The 20451-nt window shown below is 40.5% G+C and overlaps 1 protein-coding gene across 11 annotated transcripts in view; it reads left to right on the top strand.

The window, feature by feature from the left end:
* NEDD4L (NEDD4 like E3 ubiquitin protein ligase) overlaps nucleotides 1-20451 on the top strand; it is a 362300-nt gene that overhangs the window by 167465 nt on the left and 174384 nt on the right. For 6 of the 11 annotated variants that reach the window (XM_030565980.1, XM_030565979.1, XM_030565982.1 and 3 more), the window contains 2 exons: nucleotides 9421-9459; nucleotides 15471-15524. In XM_030565980.1, the coding sequence (XP_030421840.1) occupies nucleotides 9421-9459; nucleotides 15471-15524 (93 nt within the window). Of the gene's footprint in view, nucleotides 1-9420; nucleotides 9460-15470; nucleotides 15525-18295; nucleotides 19867-20451 lie in introns of those variants that run through there. The other 5 variants (XM_030565974.1, XM_030565975.1, XM_030565977.1 and 2 more) reach the window with 5 other exon arrangements.

Genomic DNA, 20451 nt, shown 5'->3' with positions numbered 1-20451 from the left:
TTCATAAGTAGGATTCACCTGTCATCCTGCTATCATGTAAAAGCAAAGAGTCGTGGCACCTTATAGACTAATAGACTGTTAGTCTAAGGTGCCACAGGACTTTTCTGCTTTTACAGATCCAGACTAACACGTCTACCCCTCTGATACCTGCTATCGTGAATTGCACTCTTATTCTTTTTATATCAATGGAAAATGTTTAAGCCTGGTCTGTATGGGGAAAGTCTCTCTTTAGTAGAACCTAAGATTTGAATTTAAACAGATATAGTACACCTCTACCCTGATATAATGCAGTCCTTGGGAGACAAAAAAAATCTCACCGCGTTATAGGTCAGACCGTGTTATATCAAACTTGCTTTGGCCCCCCCTGTTCCTTGCTCCCTAACCGCCCCCTCCAGAGACCCCCATCCCTAATCACCCCCAGAACCCCACCCTTACCCAACCCTTTGTCTTCTATCCACCCTCCCTTCCGCCCCCTGACAGGCACTCACCAGCAGCGGTGGAAAGTGGAGCAGCCTGGCCCCAGCCCGCTCCACTCCGCCACTTCCCAGCTGCAGCGCTCCGCTTCCCACTGCAGGTGAGTGCAGGGAGGTTTGGGGAAAGGATGCCTCCCACACTCACCTGCGTCAGGAAGCGGAGCGACGCGGCTGGGAGGTGGTAGTGTGGAGCGGGCTGGAGACGTATTGCTCTGCTTCCCGCTGCAGGTGAGTGTGTGTGGGGGTCCTTTCTCCAACCTTCCTGCACTCACTGGCGGCAGGAAGCAGAGCAGCCCAGCCCCAGCCAGATCCACTCCGCCAGCTCCCAGTTGTGGGCTCCACAGGTGAGTGCAGGACCTTTCCCTAGTCGTCCCCCAGCGACACGGCTGGGGCTCGGGCACGGAAAGTGGAGAGGCTGGGGCCGTGTCGCTCTGCTTCCCACTGCAGGTGAGTGCAGGGAGGTTGGGGAAAGGACGCCCCCCATACTCACCTGCAGCAGGAAGCGGAGTGCTGCAGCTGGGAGCTGGCGGAGTGGAGTGGGCTGGGGCTGGGCTTCTCCACTTCGGCTGCTGCTGGTGAGTGCGGGGTGGGGGTGGGATCCCTTCCCCCAAACCCCTTACCCTGAGCAACATGGCTGGGGCCGGGGCGAGGGAAGCAAAGCTGGCTGCTCCTGGTCCCCCGCTAATCTCCCGGGCCACTCTGGAACTGTGTAGCCACAAAAAGTGCCCCCCCACAGCTCCTGCCCCCCAGACCCTTCGGGGGGGGGAGCTGTCCACCCCAAGACCCTCTTCACCTTATCGAACCCCTCGGGCCCCTGCCTGGCCCAGCACCCTTAACACGCTGCTCAGAGCAGCATGTCAGAGCTTTACCGCCTTGTATGCGAACCCACCTTATATCAGGTTGCGTTATATTGGGGTAGAGGTGTATATGTTCTCTTTTATATATAAAAAGAACATATACACCTCTACCCGATATAACGCAACCTGATACAAGGCAGGTTCGCATACAAGGCGGTATGTGAACCTGCCTTATATATATAAAAAATATAATGAGAGAGAGAGAGAGAGAGATAATATTATTCCAGTTGAAGAGTATCTTTTTTAACAGATTAATTTGTTGCTTGGAATGGGATTTAAACTATATGAAGAAAAAAAGAGTCCACTTTTTTATACTGGAATAAAAGTTCATTTCTTGACTGATTTTTATTTTTTAAGTAAAACAGATTTTTTAAAATTTAAATTAAATAACTTTTTTCCTTTTTTACAAATATACCTATTTAAAATTAAATTTTAAATAGGTATAACTTTTCATCCATTTAAATATAAAAATAAACAGTATATATTTGCTGCCCAAGTTTAAAAGAAAGGCAAACCACTGAACTGGTGGAAGTCGCCGGCTAAGCACATGAAACCATAGTTTACTGAAGTGCAAAATCAGCTTTTTAGAGCAGTAGTCTTTTTTTTCTGCAGGTTCAAAGAGGGTATTTTTTCATTTCAGTTCATTCAACTAGTTCAGTTTAATGGCTCATTCAAAGATAAAAAACTAGGAGTTGAAAAAGCAAGGAAGTTTTGTTTTCCTCTTCCAGTTTATAGTAAAAATTAGAGTGAGTTGATGACATCTTAAAGGACGTGGTGATCATAAACAATAAATCCACTAACCACGATTGACTGATTGATTTATTATTTTGTATTATCATAGCTATGGGTCTTATTCATGGCAAGAATATATTTTATTTTTATAATCAGTTTTAAATGCAAAACATGTTTTGATAAACTTTTTTCTTATCAATTTTTCTCAACTAATTTAAATAACTAATTAAAAATTAAATTATTTGTTAACTTTAATTGATTTCTAATTTCCATCCAGACAGAGCTTAATACAAATCATGAATTAAAAAATTAATAGTTAATATGTAGAAAATGGTGCATGATTAATTTCTTAACACAATAAAAATAAGAAAACTGAATACATAAATTTTAAGCCTAGTAATTGTTTGAATAAACATGTATAGATATAAGGATATCCTCCTGGCTAGCAAAAAAAGCACGACATTTAATGTACAGGAGGCTCTATTTAGTTGAAAATCAAGCAGTTTTAATGAAAACCAACCTTTCTTTAGGAAAATAACAAAACAAAATTAAAGTCAGTAATTTAAATCAAGGTTTCCTGTTTTCTGATTTAAGTCATAATTAAAATAGTAGATTTAAATTGCTTTAAATCAGTTTATCCTGGTTCATATAGGGGTTTATAGCTATAACTGGTAAAACTTTCCCTTGTAGACAAGTTCCTGAGGTGGCAGAAGGCTCCTTCTCTTGTAAGCAATAATGTGGGGTGCTGCTGGTTGTGGGCAATATAATTTTATAACATATGAAATGATTCTAAGGTTGGCGACATAGGCCCTCGTAAAAGCGGTAAACCCCTTACTCCACTTGGAGCCCTATTGAGGTCAATGGATCTGCCTCCATGGTGCTGTTTACTGGACTAGGGATTACGTCTGCTAGAAAACAGTGAGGTTTTGTTCTTGTGAAGTAGACAGTAGCTCTGGAGTTGTACTGAGATTGTTTTCAACGTGTTGTGATGGAAAGTAGGGAAGGCAATTATTTTCTGTTTTCCGTATAATCTGCACTCAGAATACCAGTGTACGATGATGCCGAGAAAGGATGGAAAACCTAGTTTTGCTTATTTCTTTTGGAATTTTGTTCTTCTGTTCTAATTGGTATAGCAGCTTTTTTGGTGCTCATGTATTTTCTCTTGGAGGATTTTCTCCTTCTTTATTAGTATATTGTTTGTAAGGCTGCTGCTGTTTTGTTGTTGTCTATGTAGTGACTGCCAGGATCCTGTGTAGTATTTCTGTGCTGTACTTTTGATTGTATGTTCTCTTGTCTGTGTTTTTTGTTTTTTGTTGCTGGGGTTTTTTAGCCTCCGATTAAGCAAAGCGTTTAAGTACATACTTAAATTTAGACCCAGGAGTAGTGTCATTGAAGCCGCTGGGATAAATCCTGGGATTAAAGTGAAACACATGCTTAAATGCTTTTTCTGAATCAGAACCTCAGTGTTCTCCCAAAATGTCCATGTTCCATTGTTTCCAATAGGTATAAAGGTTGTCATGGGAACTACATCCTAGCTTCTGCATTAATGAAGGAGACCCAGGTAGAGGATTTGTCTTTGAAAGGAAAACTGCAATGTAATGTAGAGCAGTGTTTTTCAACAACCAGTCCGGTCTCTGAGACCTCCCTGACACAGTTTTGGAAGGCAGAAAGCTGGTCCCTGGTATCAAAAAGGTTGAGAAACACTGATTATACAGGATATTCAGTGTAATATACAAAATATAATTTAATGCTTTATCTAGTTACAAAGAGGAGGATGATGCTAATATTTTTTTAAATTTTGGAATGTAATAAACACTCCAAATAAGCGTCATGTTTGACAACATCATGAGGAAGGGCCATAAAGTATTTTGTTTAAATTTAGTTTTAAACTTATTTGTATTGAAAAATTTAACAGTTTACAATACAGAGCTACAGAATACCAAAATCCTGAAAAATAAATTAAATAAAAACAGTTGCCTCTACAACTGACTTATGAAAATAATCATAATGCTCATAAACATACTGAGAAATTTAGTGCTTGTGTAAATGTGAGGAAGACATGAACATTCTTAAAGGGGAAACTCCTACCATATTTTGTCACAGGTGGTTTTTTTTAAAAATTATTTATTTTTTTATTTCTCCCCTGGAACAACTTTCTCTCTCCCAAGACTCTGTTTCCTGGTACAGATAGATAACCACTCTGCCTTTGCTGGGCAAACAGTGTCCTTACACTTCTTAGTATCTCTCTTCTTAAAATAGTCACAGCTGCAGATACCAAAGATGCAAAGGTGTGAATCTGCAAGTGCAAGTATACGAACTTAGCTGAAAGGGCAAAGCATTAGGCTTCAAGAAAAAGGGCAATGTGCTGGTAAAGCCCAGACTTCTAAATTTGAGAGGAGAAACCACCTCTCCTGACCTCAGACTGGACACTTTCATGTTCTCCACCTATATGGTGCTAGTCTGTACCTATATTTGTAATCAGAGCAATACATAATATCTTGTAATTCCTCCACAAAAAATAAGGTGCAAAGGAGACAAATGCAGGTGTAGGTCTCCTCGGCAATCCCTGTCCTGAATATTTAAACAAATGTAATCTGCTTGGCTTCTGTTTTAAAAATACTTAGATTTTCTTATTCCATATCTGGGGGGAGGGGAAGCGTCACTTTTCATTGTCTCTGTTTGATTTTAGATATTTGAAGAGCAGTACAACCCTGTTAATGAGTGAAGAGGAAAAGTGTAGTATCATGACACTGTTTGTATAATGTTATAAGCATTTGCTTTCTAGACCTGGTCTTTCCTCACATTATAAAAGCAAATATTGAAAAATACTTTCTTTTTAAAAGCACCAACCAACAGTTAAACTGAAGGAAGTGCTAAAATTAATATTATGGTTCCAGTAGCTACTGTGATTAAATGTTTCACTGGATCGCCTTATCCAGAATCATTTGCCATCTTATACTCACTCAGTATTTAAGGGTAATTGCTGTTTATGGGCCCAATCTTGCCAACATTCTTGTGGTAACCCCATTGCCTCCAACAAGGCTAATGATTAAGGTTATGTTTTAGTCATGGGTATTTTTTAGTAAAAGTCATGGCTGGGTCACGGGCAGTAAACAAATATTCATGGCCTGTGATCGTTCCATGACTTTTACTATACACCCCTTATAAATTAGAGTGACCAGACAGCAACTGTGAAAAATCGGGATGGGGTGGGGGGTAATAGGCGCCTATATAAAATAAAGTTCCAAATATCTGGACTGTCCCTATAAAGTCGGGACATCTGGTCACCCTAGACGAAATCTTGAGTGCTCTGGGGCAGGGAGTGGCCCGAGGCACTGCACGTGCTCGGGGAGGTGGTGGTGGATAGTGTGATAATGGATAATATTTTACAAGAAATAGACATCTCCCTGGGACATGCCCTTTGCCCACATGGGTGTGCCTTCCATAACTCTTTATCTTATTGAAAAATACATGCACCAAGCTTAACCCACCAAAGTTTGATGTGATGACAAATCTGTTTTGGCACTCATGTCAGGCGCAAATAATAATAATGCTGAGAGAGAGAGAGAGAGAGTTCACTGCCTTTTATTACTGATAACAGTCATGAACCCTGAGAGGAAAAAGCTGCTGAATACTCTCCTGTTGTGAACAGAATAATTATTAGGGCTGTCAAGTGACTAAAAAATAGAATACCATTTATATAAATATGTTTGGATGTTTTTTCCACTTTTTTTCAAATATATTGATTTCAATTACAACACAGAATACAAAATGTACAGTGCTTACTTTCTGTTTGTTTATTAATATTTGCACTGTAAAAATAAGAGTATTTTTAATTCACTTAATACAAGTACTGTAGTGCAATCTCCTTATCATGAAATTTTAATTTACAAATGTAGAGTTATATGCACAAAATAGCCGCATTCAAAATAAAACAATGTAAAACTTTAGAGCCTTCAAGTCCACTCAGTCCTACTTCTTGTTTAGCCCATTGCTCGGACAAACAAATTTGTTTACATTTGCAGGAGATAATGCTGCCCGCTTCTTGTTTACAATGTCACCTGAAAGTGAAAACAGGCGTTCTCATGGCACTGTTGCGCTAAAGATTCATATGTCACTTGATGCTTCAACCTCCATTCCAGAGGACATGCATCCCTTCTGATGATGGGTTCTGCTCGATAATGATGCGAAGCAGTGCAGACCAACGCATGTTCATTTTCATCATCTGAATCAGATGTTACTAGCAGAAAATTGATTTTCTTTTTCGGTGGTTCAGATTCTGTAGTTTCCACATTGTAGTGCTGGTTTTAAGACTTCTGAAAGCATGCTCTACATTCTGTACAGATCAGTAGTGCCTTCCAAAATCTGATTCTTAAATCTTGGGTTGAGTGCTGTAGCTACTTTACAACTACAGGTCTGTTGCATCTTAGGCGGGGGTTCCGTTCCGTGGTTATCGCGTAATGCGAAAACTGCATACAGTCAGAACCCCCAGCCCTTTAAATTCCACCCGCAGCCCCGGTCGGTGGGACAGGGGTGGAGGGGGCATTTAAAGGACTCCGCCAGGCTTCCCGCTGTGGCAGGGAGCCCAGTGAAGCCTTTTAAATGCCCCCCACGCTGCTGGCTGCGGGCGGGATTTAAAGGGCTCTGTCGGGCTTCCCTCTGAGGCGGGGAGCCCGGTGGAACCCTTTAAATGCCCTCCCATCCCACCGCCGGAGCTGCAGGCAGGATTTAAAGGGCTCCGGCGGGGAGCCCGGTGAAGCCCTTTAAATGCCCCCTCGTCCTGCTGCTGGAGCTGCGGGCGGGAATTAAAGGGCTCCACTAAGCTTCCTGCCCTGGTGGGGAGCGCGGAGGAGTCCTTTAAATCCTGCCCGCAGCTCCGGCAGTGGGAGGGGGTGCATTTAAAGGTCCCGAAGCTCCACGGTGGCTGAAGCCTCTGGCCCTTTGATTCGCTTCAGGGGCTACCAGCCACCTCTGCAGCTGGGAGTCCCCTGAGTGATTTAAAGGCCCTGAGACTCCCATCCACAGCTGGTGCCCCAGGACCTTTAAATCTTGAGGCCACGCCCCGTCCGGGACTCCAGGTCTTTCAGCATAAAGCTGAAATCGCGCATGTTAAATGCGCGTAAGTTGCGAGAGACCTGTACTTGGCATTCAGTGAGGCCATAGGCACTGACTTCTACTCCTGCCGGTGGGTGCTTGATCCCCCTCTGCCCCCAGTCCTGCCCCATTCCACCCTTTCCCCCAAGTCCCTGCCCTACCCTGCCCCCATTCCACCTCCTTCCCTAAGTCCCTGCCCTGCCTCCTCCCTTGAGTGCGCTGTGTCCCCTCTCCTCCCCCTCACTCCCCGAGTACAGCCAAACAGCTGTTTGGCAGTGAGCAGAAGTGCTGGGAGGGAGGGGAAGGAGCAGGAATGCAGCACGCTCCAGGGAGGAGGCAGGGAAGAGCTGAGGGGACCTTCACTGCCAGTGGGTGCGGAGCACCCGCTAATTTTTCCCCATGAGGTTTCCAGCCCTGGAGCAACCACGGAGTCAGCACCTATGATGAGGCCTAGAATGTCTCTGAGGACATTATTAGAGTCTTGGTCTCCTATTGGGAAATAAGGACAGTTACACATTTTTTGCTTCTGAAGGCTGAGCACATTGCACACACCAGGGGCTCTTTGCGTTCCTCCAATCTTCCTCCCTTCAATTTCCCTGGGTGCCACCCTCCCATCCCGCTCTGTATCGGGGACTCCAGTGGTTCCCTACTCCATTAAGCCAGGAATTCTGTGTTCCCCACATTTCCCCCCTCATGTCAGTGGCTCATTGTCCTCCATTCTTCATTTCTTTCTATTTCCCCACAGCCCCCCACCATTTGTGGGAGGGTAGTGGTGGTGGTGGTTGTCTGGGAGATGGATCATGCAGGATGTCAACATTTTAAAACTATTGATGGGTAGAGCTGAGATGGAGGCATTGCTACTCTGGAAGGTGTTAATGGCCGCTATCAACTGGTTCTTTGATTTATAGAGAATTGGTGGTTGAAACTGCTGGCTCTGCTGATCAGATGCTAGGAGCGCCATGTATTCCTCTTTTTCCTTCTTCTGCTTTTCTAGTTTTCACCAAAACCATTAAGATTCTGCCCACTGATGCTTAGAACATTCCCTGAAATTTTGGAATTGAGTGGATAAAGCATTCAGAAGCTGTTACATCACATACAGACAGACAAATACTATTGAGTTAAGTGCAAGACCTCATTTCCCTCTGCCAACTAGAACAAAAGCCCTCACTTTAAGTGGGATTGTTGTCCCTCATGACAATGGAAATACTGAACTAGTGACAGGTATTTCTTTAACTTGTTGGAAAAAATGGCATGATAGACTTAGGAAGCTTAAAAACAAGTATTTCCCATGACGATAAAACAGATCACTGCAGTTTTCCTTGAAATGTGCGGAGTCATAGGATTGTTTAGAATGCTTTGATACTTGGTATTGAGCCTGTGATTAAGGACAGCTTGTGGTCTTGTAGCACAATTTTATATAGCTTCAGGTCTGTGTTTGGCTTTTTGGGAGAATTAACGTTCTGTCCCCAATTCTGAGCTGTATGGAGCAGGGATGATCAATAATAAGGGTGGAGAGAGACAGGGGAGAGGGGCAGGGGGCAAGGGTGCAAGTATGTGTGTGGGAGGGAAAATCATTTGACATTAAAATGAGATGAATGGGCACTTCAGATTATTTTTCAAAAACTGAATTACACATATTGCTAATATTCTTATTACTAATCTGTTCATCTTGATAATCTTATATTTGGTCTCCTTTTATGTTGTAAGCTAAGTGTATATTCTACTCAAATCATTTAATACAAAATTGTGGTGCTCCATGTCTTTATTTGGGAAACTGGGGGAAAAAAGTCCTAAGCAAATTCAGCGAAAACAAGTGATACCTTTTTGCAGTCTAGAGCCATAACTTTCTTTTGACCACTAAACTCATCCTTGTATTTAAAACTGATCATTTTCTTTACTTTGGTTTATGTTATAAAACATTTCATTAAGATTAGTCTTCATTACGATCTCTCTGCATAGGTCCTCAATCATTTCCCTTCTACTGATAGGTTCCTATTTATAGTTAACATCTATTTCTGGATCATCCAGCTGAAATACCCTCCCACGCTCAGTTTGTTTGGTAAATGAGTTTTAAATCATTTGACAACAATGTTTTTATTCTTGGTGGTTGTTGCTATGAAATATTAGGGTTGTTTTAAATTGACTTTTAACAGAGATTGTCACATGCATGCACTTGTAAGTGACTGCAAATGTACCGACAGCCTCAGTAGAATTTAAGATTTTAATAATATTGTTTGTATAAAAAAATTTAATTTCTTTTACAGACACTGAATCCAAAATGGAATGAAGAATTTTATTTTAGAGTAAGTTTTTCTTTACTTGTAATACATTGTTTAACTACAAGTAGATTAGTAAAATTAAACACATCACATTGTAAAGGAGTGGGAAGAAACTTATTCTTTTTAGTATTTTACCCTTTAAATATTTCTTGTGTGTTTCAAAGAAAAATCACTTGAACTGATGTAGGTACTGTCTAATATCTGTTCTAAAAGATGGAATAAAACATAGGATTTGCCATACGGTTTAATGTATGAAACGTTTGTTGTTGCACAATTTGGTAATGGTTCTTTTTATACATGCTTTGAGTTGATGTATATAGAAAATGTAATATGCTTCACTCAAACATGCATTTTTAGCATATTATGTTTGCTGTGGTATTAAACTAGTAATGTAGTAGCAAATAGCCAGAAATTCTTCCTAGGGCTATATGATAGCCCAGCATAACTAGATGAAAGAAATAAAGTAAGTGTTTCACGGTTAAAGATCTTGAAAGTTGAGCGAGCGTGACAAAAAGTAGTAAAGTGCAAACATAAAAAAGAAGGATTAAAAGAGCAATTTTTGGCAAGTAGCATAAAAGCAAAGAGAAAATTATCAAATTTATTTTATTCTTGTAACTTGTTAAACGTGTCAAATCATGTTAGAAATGTTAATAGAACTGCACTTAACATCTAGTGCTTTTCTATTATAAGTAGTAGTTGAAATTTTCATCATAAAACTTTAAATATTCACAAAATGTGAAATAGGCTGAAAATGAAAAAAATACCCCAATTAAATGTAATATATTTATGGAATATAAATTGATAGCATGAAAACCATCTCTGAACTTCAATTATTACAAAGAGTTTTCAAGGAGTAGTTACTTAGCTTCTGTCCAGTTGTAGTTTTTACAAGAATAGGTTAGGTAAAATTTCAGCAATTTAAATGTAATCTTCAGAGCAGCTGTTTGAGAACAAGGAAAGGCATTGTGGATTGTTAAAATGACAGTATACTGTCAAAATGCATTTTAGCTGTTGACCATTGTGCTAATTTGGTAATTTACAACAGAATGTTTGTTAATATCTAATTTGAGGCGATTATAAATGCTTTACAATGTCAATTCCATTAAAATAGCTTTTTACAGGGTGAAATTTAATAGATTTTTTTATTTTTAAAACAGTCTTCCCAGAGAGCTATTTTGATTCCTATAATATAGTACAGAAGGCACTTAAATCTGTTTCTTTGAATAATGCAGAATCTCTAGGAATTGTCTTGGCACTAAACTCAGTATGACTGGCCCCAGCTTTTTCCATTTCAGTCACAACAAGATTTGTTATATGCAAGATTCTGATTAGTAGAACGTTCATCTGGTCATGTTACACTTTCACATATTAAGTTTGACATTTCTGATTCTTGGGTTTCCCCATTAAAGACTACAAGAAAAATGTCTTAGAAGCAAGCAGCAAATCAAAATGTTTATCCATTGTCAGAACTGCATGTTACGAGTTGCGTCATTAGTATTTATGTCCAGTTAACGTACTTTGCTAAACATAATTTTTGAGTACACATCAGTAACTTACCATATGGTTCCAGTTACCAAAAAAACAAAGCAGTAAAAGCCCAGGAAATATTGTGTTAAGAATAAACTTAAAAGGAATGCAAACATCAAGGCACCCAAACAACCTTAACTCTGTCCCTGTAGTGATGTGCTGGAGGGGAAGAAACAATCTTTGTCTGTATCTTCTCTGACAAAAAAAAGGTAGATTTTACCATCAGTTAAAGTAAGTGAGGTCATAGATTCATAGACTTTAGGGTCAGAAGGGACCAATGTGATCATCTAGTCTGACCTCCTGCACAAAACAGGCCACAGAACCCTACCCATCCACTTCTATAACAAACCCCTAATCTATATCCGAGTTATTGAAGTCTTCAAATTGTGGTTTGAAGACCTCAAGCTGCAGAGAATCCACCAGCAAGTGACCTATGCCCCACGCTGCAGAGGAAGGCGAGAAACCTCCAGGGCTTCTGCCAATCTGCCCCGAAGGAAAATTCCTTCCCGATCCCAAATATGGGGATCAGCTAAACCCTGAGGATGTGGGCAAGACTCACCAGCCAGCACTCAGGAAAGAATTCTCTGCAGTAACTCAGATCCCATCCCATCCAACATCCCATCACCGACCACTAGGCATGCTTATCTGCTGGTAATCAAAGATCAATTGCCAAAATTAAGCTATCCCATCATATCATCCCTTCCATAAACTTATCAAGCTTAGTCTTAAAGCCAGATATGTCTTTTGCCCCCACTACTCCCCTTGGAAGGCTGTTCCAGAACTTCACTCCTCTAATGGTTAAAAACTTTCGTCTAATTTCAAGTCTAAACTTCCTAGTGTCCAGTTTATACCCATTCGTTCTTGTGTCTACATTGGTACTAAGCTTAAATAATTCCTCTCCCTCCCTAATATTAATCCCTCTGATATATTTATAAAGAACAAGCATATCCCCCCTCATCCTTCTTTTGGCTAGACTAAACAAGCTAAGCTCTTTGAGTCTCCTTTCATATGACAAGTTTTCCATTCCTCGGATCATCCTAGTAGCCCGTCTATAAACCTGTTCCAGTTTGAATTCATCCTTCTTAAACATGGGAGACCAGAACTGCACACAGTATTCCAGGTGAGGTCTCACCAGTGCCTTATATAACGGTACTAACACCTCCTTATCTTTGCTGGAAATACCTCGCCTGATGCATCCTAAAACCGCATTAAGTTTTTTAACAGCCATATCACATTGGCGGCTCATAGTCATCCTGTGATCAACCAATACTCCAAGGTCCTTCTCCTCCTCTGTTGCTTCCAACTGATGTGTCCCCAATGTATATCTAAAATTCTTATTATTAATCCCTAAGTGCATGACCTTGCACTTTTCACTATTAAATTTCATCCTATTACTATTACTCCAGTTTACAAGGTCATCCAGATCTTCCTGTATGATATCCCGGTCCTTCTCCTTGTTAGCAATACCCCCCAGCTTTGTGTCATCTGCAAACTTTATTAGCACATTCCCTCTTTTTGTGCCAAGGTCAGTAATAAAAAGGTTAAATAAGATTGGTCCCAAAACCGCGATCCTTGAGGTACTCCACTAGTAACCTCCTTCCAGCCTGACAGTTCACCCTTCAGTACGACCCGTTGTAGTCTCCCCTTTAACCAGTTCCTTATCCACCTTTCAATTTTCATATTGATCCTCATCTTTTCCAATTTGACTAATAATTCCGCATGTGGAACTGTGTCAAATGCCTTACTGAAATCGAGGTAAATTAGATCTACTGCATTTCCTTTGTCTAAATAATCTGTCTCCTTCTCAAAGAAGGAGATCAGGTTGGTTTGACACGATCTACCTTTAGTAAAACCATGTTGTAATTTGTCCCAATTACCATTGACCTCAATGTCCTTAACTACTTTCTCCTTCAAAATTTTTTCCAAGACCTTACATACTACAGACGTCAAACTAACAGACCTATAGTTACTCGGATCACTTTTTTCCCTTTCTTAAAGATAGGAACTATGTTAGCAATTCTCCAGTCGTACGGTACAACCCCTGAGTTTACTGATTCATTAAAATTTCTCACTAATGGGCTTGCAATTTCATGCGCCAGTTTCTTTAATATTCTTGGATGAAGATTGTCTGGGCCCTTCGATTTTGTCTCATTAAGCTGTTCAAGTTTGGTTTCTACCTCAGATGTGGTAATATCCACCTCCATATCCTCATTCCTGTTTGTCAACGCTGTCCTACCCTTCACAGCCCTGTGACTGACCTCACCTAGGGCTGGTCCACACTAGGGGGGGAAATCGATCTTAGATACGCAACTTCAGCTACGTGAATAACGTAGCTGAAGTCGAATATCTATGATCGGATTACTCACCCGTCCACATCGCGCGGGATCAATGTTCGCGGCTCTCTGTGTCGATTCTGGAACTCCGTTGGGGTTGATGGAGTTCCGGAATCGATATAAGCGCGCTCGGGGATCGATATATCGTGTCTAGATTAGACACGATATATCGATCCCCGAGCAATCGATTTTAACCCGCCGATACGGCGGGTAGTCTGGACGTGGCCCTAGTTTACCTTATAGTATTTTGTCTTAACTATGTATATACTGCAGTCCCTTGGAGGCACAGCACTGAAGCTTTTTCAACATAAGGTAAACTAGGTGAGGTCAGTCACAGGGCGGTAGGAGAGGAGAGTGTTGACCTCGCCTAGTTTGCCTCATTGTAAACACTGTAAGTCCCTTGTCTCCACTTAAGGTTTTACAATGAGATAACTATCACCTCTTAGTTAACTTGCTGCCAATAAAAGAACAAACACACAACAACAGCTTTGTGTCAGTGAAAACAAAGCCTTTTGGCAGGTCTATACTGCTACTTAAGTTGATCTAACTTGCGTCACTCAGAGCTATGAAATAGACGCCCCTCTGAGCAACGGAAGTTAAAGCAGTGTGCTGTCCACACTGGCGCTATGTCAACGGGAAACACTCTCCCACTGACATCGCTTCCACCTCTCGCAGAGGTGGAGTAATTATGCCGATGGGAGAGCGCTCTCCCATCAGCATAGAGCGCCTTCATTGGACAGTGATGCAGCTGTGTTGATGTAGCACTTCTGGTGTGGACGTGCCCTAAAATAACCTTCATTCATCTCCAGCAGTTCCATCTCATTAATGTCTATAAATGCTAGCAGAATTTACTCTTAGACACACAATGGCTATGTGTAAATTTCAGCCTTTGTGTAGCTACATGCTATCCCCAGAAAATGGTGTACTCTTGGCTCTCTGCTGTTTCAGACATTATTCAGCACTAACTCAGATTTGATTCCACGCTGGGCAGGTGGGAAGCAGGGCATTTTTGTACACAATGCTGGATTGCAGAGCAGCTTGGAAGGCACAGAGCTCATGCAATCGAGTGCTCCTCCTTTGGTGGTATGGTTGTGCATCTGGGATTTGCAGAAAACCAGATATTATGCTACACATATTTGTATTTATGATTTTCACTGATGTTTTTCATGGTCAATTTATACTTCCTCTTGGAATGAAAATACAGTGAGATCATGAGAACTCTTGTTACTTAGAGCATGTAAATGGCACTATAAAAACTCATGAAAATCCTACCCGGAAATACACATACTAGTACTTGTGTGCACTCTGCTATTTCAGAGCTCCTTGCGCTAGTTCAATCTGGGGGATTTCCCCCTGTCTACAAACCCACATAAGTGTCTGCCTATTTCAGAATATCTTCATGTTGCCTCAAATATAGGACTGGGCGTAGCCACCTGTCTTACAAAAGCTTTCCTGAAAAATGTACTAACCTGGATTTAACGACCATAGAAACTTGTCCTTATTCGTTGGTGGCCTCATTGCCTCCTTGATCATTGATTGTTTTGAGGGGATCTATGTAGTTCAATGTCTGTCCATGGAAACTACATCCTGGAGGTGTACTAATTTCTCTGATACTTTTAGAAAAGTTTGCACAGGGTATTCCTTCTCACCTCCTCAGCAGTGTTTCTGAAGTGGCATATGTGGTTAAATGGGCTAGGAACGGTGACTGACTGGATGTGGGCAGAGGTTGAAAAATAGAGAAACTGCAGAATTCTGAATGGCATGTTGAGAATCCATAACAAAGGGGAATATCCTTTAAAAATTCTGTTTCTTGGTACTGCAATTTCAGAGCTTAATTGTGACGCAGGAAAGACCCTATAGCCCCATGTGACATCCATACAATGTCTCTGCCTCTTTGAAGCTTTCTTAAGGAACAGGGATATAGTATACTAGGTGTTCTATTAACAGCTGTAAGTAAAAACATATTGAACACCAGAACATTTCTAGTTGTACATTTAGGACATAAATGTGTATTTACACACTAGGTATCGTTAGAGATATATACTAGTCTTGTCAGCCCTATTCCTATTGCCTTGGATTGGTCATTTAGCAAATTATTGTACCCGTGAATGGTTTATGTCATAAAGATAATGAACATGAAGTAACACTATATATATATATATTTTTTTTTAATAGGTAAATCCAACTAATCATAGACTCCTGTTCGAAGTGTTTGACGAAAACAGATTGGTGAGTGTACTACTGTATTCCCCTTTGTGTTTTATTAATTACACAACTAAACATAGAAGTAACATAGCTCCGGAATCGTAGTTCCTGGAAATTTGGCATACCTTAAATTAAAGTTTATTTTGTTTCAGTGGTGTAAATATGTACACTAGGGAAAGTCAAGTGAAGTATATAAAGCAGGAAGTTCTCCTATTTTACTGGCTGAACATTATTAACACTCATCTTGAGCCAAAGTTGTCTTATGCAATGGGGACATTTAGGAAGGCATAATGCAATTACTTACTTTTAAATCTTCTTTGCCATTTTTGATTAAGTTAAATAGGTGTCTAAGCAAAAATCTCTAAGGTCTGATTTTGGATCTAGTTGATGTAAGACATCAATGTAATCACAATTTATAAATGTACTTTGTGGAAATTTTAAAAAGCTGTGTTAGTGGAATAGCATACTGTGAGACCCACTAACAGTGTATTTATGAACACTTTTATAATAGAGGATGTGGCGCTATAGCACAAAATATTCAGTTCCTTCAAATTAGATAAGTACAGTATGTCTCTACCAAACTTGCTTACTATATTGGGGGGAAAATATGCCAGATATATTTTGGATAGTTTGAATATCCTTTTGTTGTTAAAAAAAAAACAAAACAAAAAAAAACCTCTTGAGGTACATTTTTTTTTCTTTCCGCTCCATCAAAGCAAATGTTAATGTAATGCAAGGAAAAAGATATAAACTCTGTGTAGGTAACCTTTTTTGAGGGGAAAAATCTAGAGGGCCACTCATTTAATGTTGTGAGGAAGTACAGTAACAAATCCGTGGCAGGGTGGCAACATATATAGAGACTCTGTGGTGATCAGTGTACTGAGAGGCATTTAATCTGTTTCACAAACCCAGGCCTCCACCGTTTGAACTAGTAGAGAATATTGATTAACTCTTGCTAGTTTTAGCTTCTTATCCTCTTTGCAGGCCAGCCAGCATAGTGGAATAATATCAGAAGAGTTGAACAAGTTTTATGTGAACCAGCAGAGGGTAGTGATGTGCACAGTCAAACCAATATGTGGCAGTATAGTGGTACTGGTTAAAAAGACATTTTTTTTAACCATTACCACACAGGGACATCTAAGAGGTGGCAGTTTCCCTTCTCTCATACTAGTGTATGGTAACTTTGCACCCTTTTATTTTGAGCCAATGTATGTATTAAAAAAGAGCGCTTATGGTTAAATATGTATTTAAGATTCCAGGTTATGTGCCTAGAATGAGGGAGTATTGAATTGAGTACTCTAAGATTAATTTCTGTAGCATGAGTATATTTTTAGGATTCAAAAGAACTTACTATGTTTGCCTGTTTTCTGTTACAATTTATGCTGGGAATAAATACCTACTTGTAAAGCTTACATTTGTAAGATTTGCCCCAAGAATAATTTTCTTGCTTGTTCATCTTGTTCCTAAACCACCAGAGAATTGTTCGAGATTGCAGTCCGTTCCCCCCAATCCAGGCCACGGCAGACTGTGGTTGCAAATTTAGTTTGAGAAAAGAGAGACTTGCTTACTTAAATAGCACAGAAACAGGTTGTTGTCTGAAAAGTGTATTAAAATAATTCTAACACTTGTGCTTGCACAAAGCAATCTACAGTGCTGTTACTGTGTAGCAAATACCCATGTTTTTCTCATTGTTGGCTCATAGTCCAGTTAAAACAATAGAGGATTGTACTGGCCCTTGCCAGTTTTATCGTTTTAACCAGCTTCAATTTCTCTTGTACTTGGTGGTTTTCTGTATTTGAAAACAAGCTGTTGTAAAACAGTTGTTTAAATGTCTAGATGTAGTATTGACCCTACACCTACAAGTGTAGAGCTGTTGAAAAAACTAATTCTTTGGAGCTTTCATAGGACCAAGTTGTCACTCGTTGAATTGAATTAGTTTGTCTCTCTTTTTGTACAGAAAATTTCTGTTTAAATGGATGTTGTTTCTGATTCATGCAAAAATATTCTAAAATTTCAGTACACCTCAGCTGTGACAGCCCCTTTTTAAACACTGAGATTCTGCAGTGTGGCAGGGCTGAATTGGGATGTTTACTTCAATTTTTGGTTGTAACCCATATGATGTTCTTTTGAGATCTTTTGGCTCTTAGCAAGCATAGCTATACTCTATGCTGGCAATCGGACGGGAATATTGCTAACTTTCTCATTGGAAGGCTGCCAGCGTTGGGCAGCGTTTCTGTACGGCGCTTAAGTCAAATCATTACAAAACTACATGCATACCCTTCTTCAGTTTTCACTCGTCTTTGCTGCCTGGTAAAACTGAAAAAGAAACTGTCTCCTGCCATCTTGTTCATTTCTGCTGCTATCCTTGTCTGTGAAGTCTTTGTCATATGTAAGGTTTCTTTGTTGCAATTTCTAAGGGAAGAAAAGGATCTGTATGTAGGATGAGTAGGTTATGCTGTGTTTACCATGGTAATGTGAAAGTTCTGGATTTTTTCCAGAGTGAATAGTTTGTTACTTAATCTTTTAAAGAACTGATGAAAAAATCCTAGAGTGTAACCATGGACTAATATTTATTTATGTTCTACCATGGTAGTCTAATGCTGTAACATTAGGGGGTTGACAGTTGAAGCCTGAATTTGTCTACTTGAACCAGTTTTATTCTTAATCTGCATTGTGAAGTCCACTTGAACTTTTAACACTTAAAGTGCTTTTGTGGCAGTTAACATTTTTGTACAAAAGTGCTCTGTGAATGTGATGTGGCTTAGATTTATAGCAGCGCCGAGTGTGCTTGCTGCCTTAGTCAGCTGTGAGACTTCTCCCGCGGGGGCAGCTCTTTTCTGATGGAAAAGGAGCAGCTGTGAAGGTGCTGTTTCAGGCTCTTGCTGGTATTTAAAAAAAAAAAAAAGAACACACACAACTAACTTGCAGTGGAGAGGGGGAACCAGGTCATGTGACTCCAACCATCCTACCCTATGTCACAGTGTGTAGGAGCACTGATTGCTCTTATCCAATCATGCCTGGAATGCTGCTTGCCACTTGGGCTATTTCTGCTATCTGTCGCTATCAGTACTGCAGTGCTAACAGTTTGGCAGATGGGACACTTTTTCTTGGAGTTTGTCTTTGTTTTTTAACTTCTGGCAGTGCCTGAATTGTTGCTGTTCTCTCTCTCTCTCACTCTCTTTCTTCTCTTTGTTAAACCATGGCCCATCGGCTGCGGTTTCATTTTGGCTCTGGACGAAGCAACACGGCCCCTGAATCTGAGATCCTAGACCAAGAGAGAGAAGATGACTTTTTCATGGCATTCCACACTTTGCCAAGAAGAAACAGTCCTCATCCTTTCTCCCAACATGGAGCGGATTATGGTGGCGGTGATTTGCAAGAAGTGGGCTCCTTAAAAAGAAGCACATCTATGTTTATTCCTCAGCTGCTGAACAATATTGATGTGCGTCCAACAAGGAGCTCATCTATGCAGATCTCTCTTCAGCGCAAAGCTGTGAACGGCTGTGCTGATGAGTGTGGAGCCCCAGAGTCTCCTGAGGAGACTCTTTCATGTAAATTTTCAGACTTCAGGGAGCATTACACATGCCCTGTAGACAGCCATTCTTCTTCTCCAAGCAGTCCACAAGTAACCTCAGAGAATTCTCCACCTAGGATGCCTGAAGAGACTGGGCAACGGCTTAATGGAGCTGTTTCCTGTAATCACAGAATATTTTGTACAATTCCTTCCAATAACCAGAATGATGATGTTGCAACGACTGCTGAAGAAGATGAAGCAAGTGAAGCAGCTTCAGGGTTAAACATAAGTGGTGTAAGAATTCAGCATCGTGCTTCAAGTGCAGATATGCATCAGGTTATGCTATCGCCCTTTGGTTCCGAGGTTCAGGATAACGCCCTTGCCTCTGAACCCAGACGCTGGTCTTTGCAGCATCTGCCAGACACGTCAGCAAATTCAGGGAAAAAGTTGTTTGTTTTCCAGTTGCAGCAATCACAGGCAAGTGGTACAGGAAGCGACTATAATTTTGGCTTTACTGGAACAAAAGGGAATAGATTGGTCAGGTATCCTCGCATACGGCTGGAGAGGAGTACTTCCTACCCTGTCCAGCCGCGACCAGAACAAATTAGCCTTGTAGAAGATGAAGGGAATTCAGAACTGCATGGAAATAGCAGAAATGGGTCAGAAATATCTAGAAGCAATTCGGTAGAGAGGATTCCTCAAGGACAGGAATGCTTGTTTAAAATCAGACCAGATCAAAACACAAGGCAGCAACACTTCAGAATTCTTGTAACCCGTGGTACTGAAGAACAAAATCAAGTTTCTGATGAAGACAGCCCTGATACCTCTGGGCCTACAGTGACTAGTGCCACAGTAAGTAACGTACTGAAAATGCTTCCCCTTGTGTTCTAGCAAAATGTAAATGGTAATGTAGAAAAGCTTCTGAATTCTAGATGACTGAAGAATTTCACTCATTAATACTGGTAAGATCTACATGTCTCTGGAACAATCTGTAAAGCATCCCTAACTCTAACTTAAAATAGTTTTGCTTCCAGTTATGATTACTTCCAGTGCAATGTTTTGCTGGAGTCCTAATGTCTCACATGTTGCTTAACTCAGTGTTATGTCAGCTGAAGGGTTTTAACAAATTGGAATGGAAAGCCCAAGTGTCACTATTAGCTCTATTTCTTTGAGTTTGCTAAATCCTGCTGTACAAAGAGTACAATTTTGAAACAAATGCTTTAATGTTTCCATATTATTTTAAAATGTATATAAAAATGAAATTTAAGTATGCTAGCAGTTCAGGACTTTGTGGGGACAGAAATCGGAAAAGAAACCAATTTTGTTTTCTCAGTACCAAGCAGTGAGAATTGTTTTGTTTCAAAGAATGCTTTTGCTCTTGACCTTCTATAAAATAAAAACTTTTTGCGTTGTCCTTTCAGTCTCATAATGAAATGT

This window comes from Gopherus evgoodei, chromosome 6, assembly GCF_007399415.2.
Source record: "Gopherus evgoodei ecotype Sinaloan lineage chromosome 6, rGopEvg1_v1.p, whole genome shotgun sequence".
NCBI lineage: Eukaryota > Metazoa > Chordata > Testudines > Testudinidae > Gopherus > Gopherus evgoodei.
Note: the sequence above shows the minus strand (reverse complement) of the source record. Positions and strands in the feature narration are given on the sequence as shown.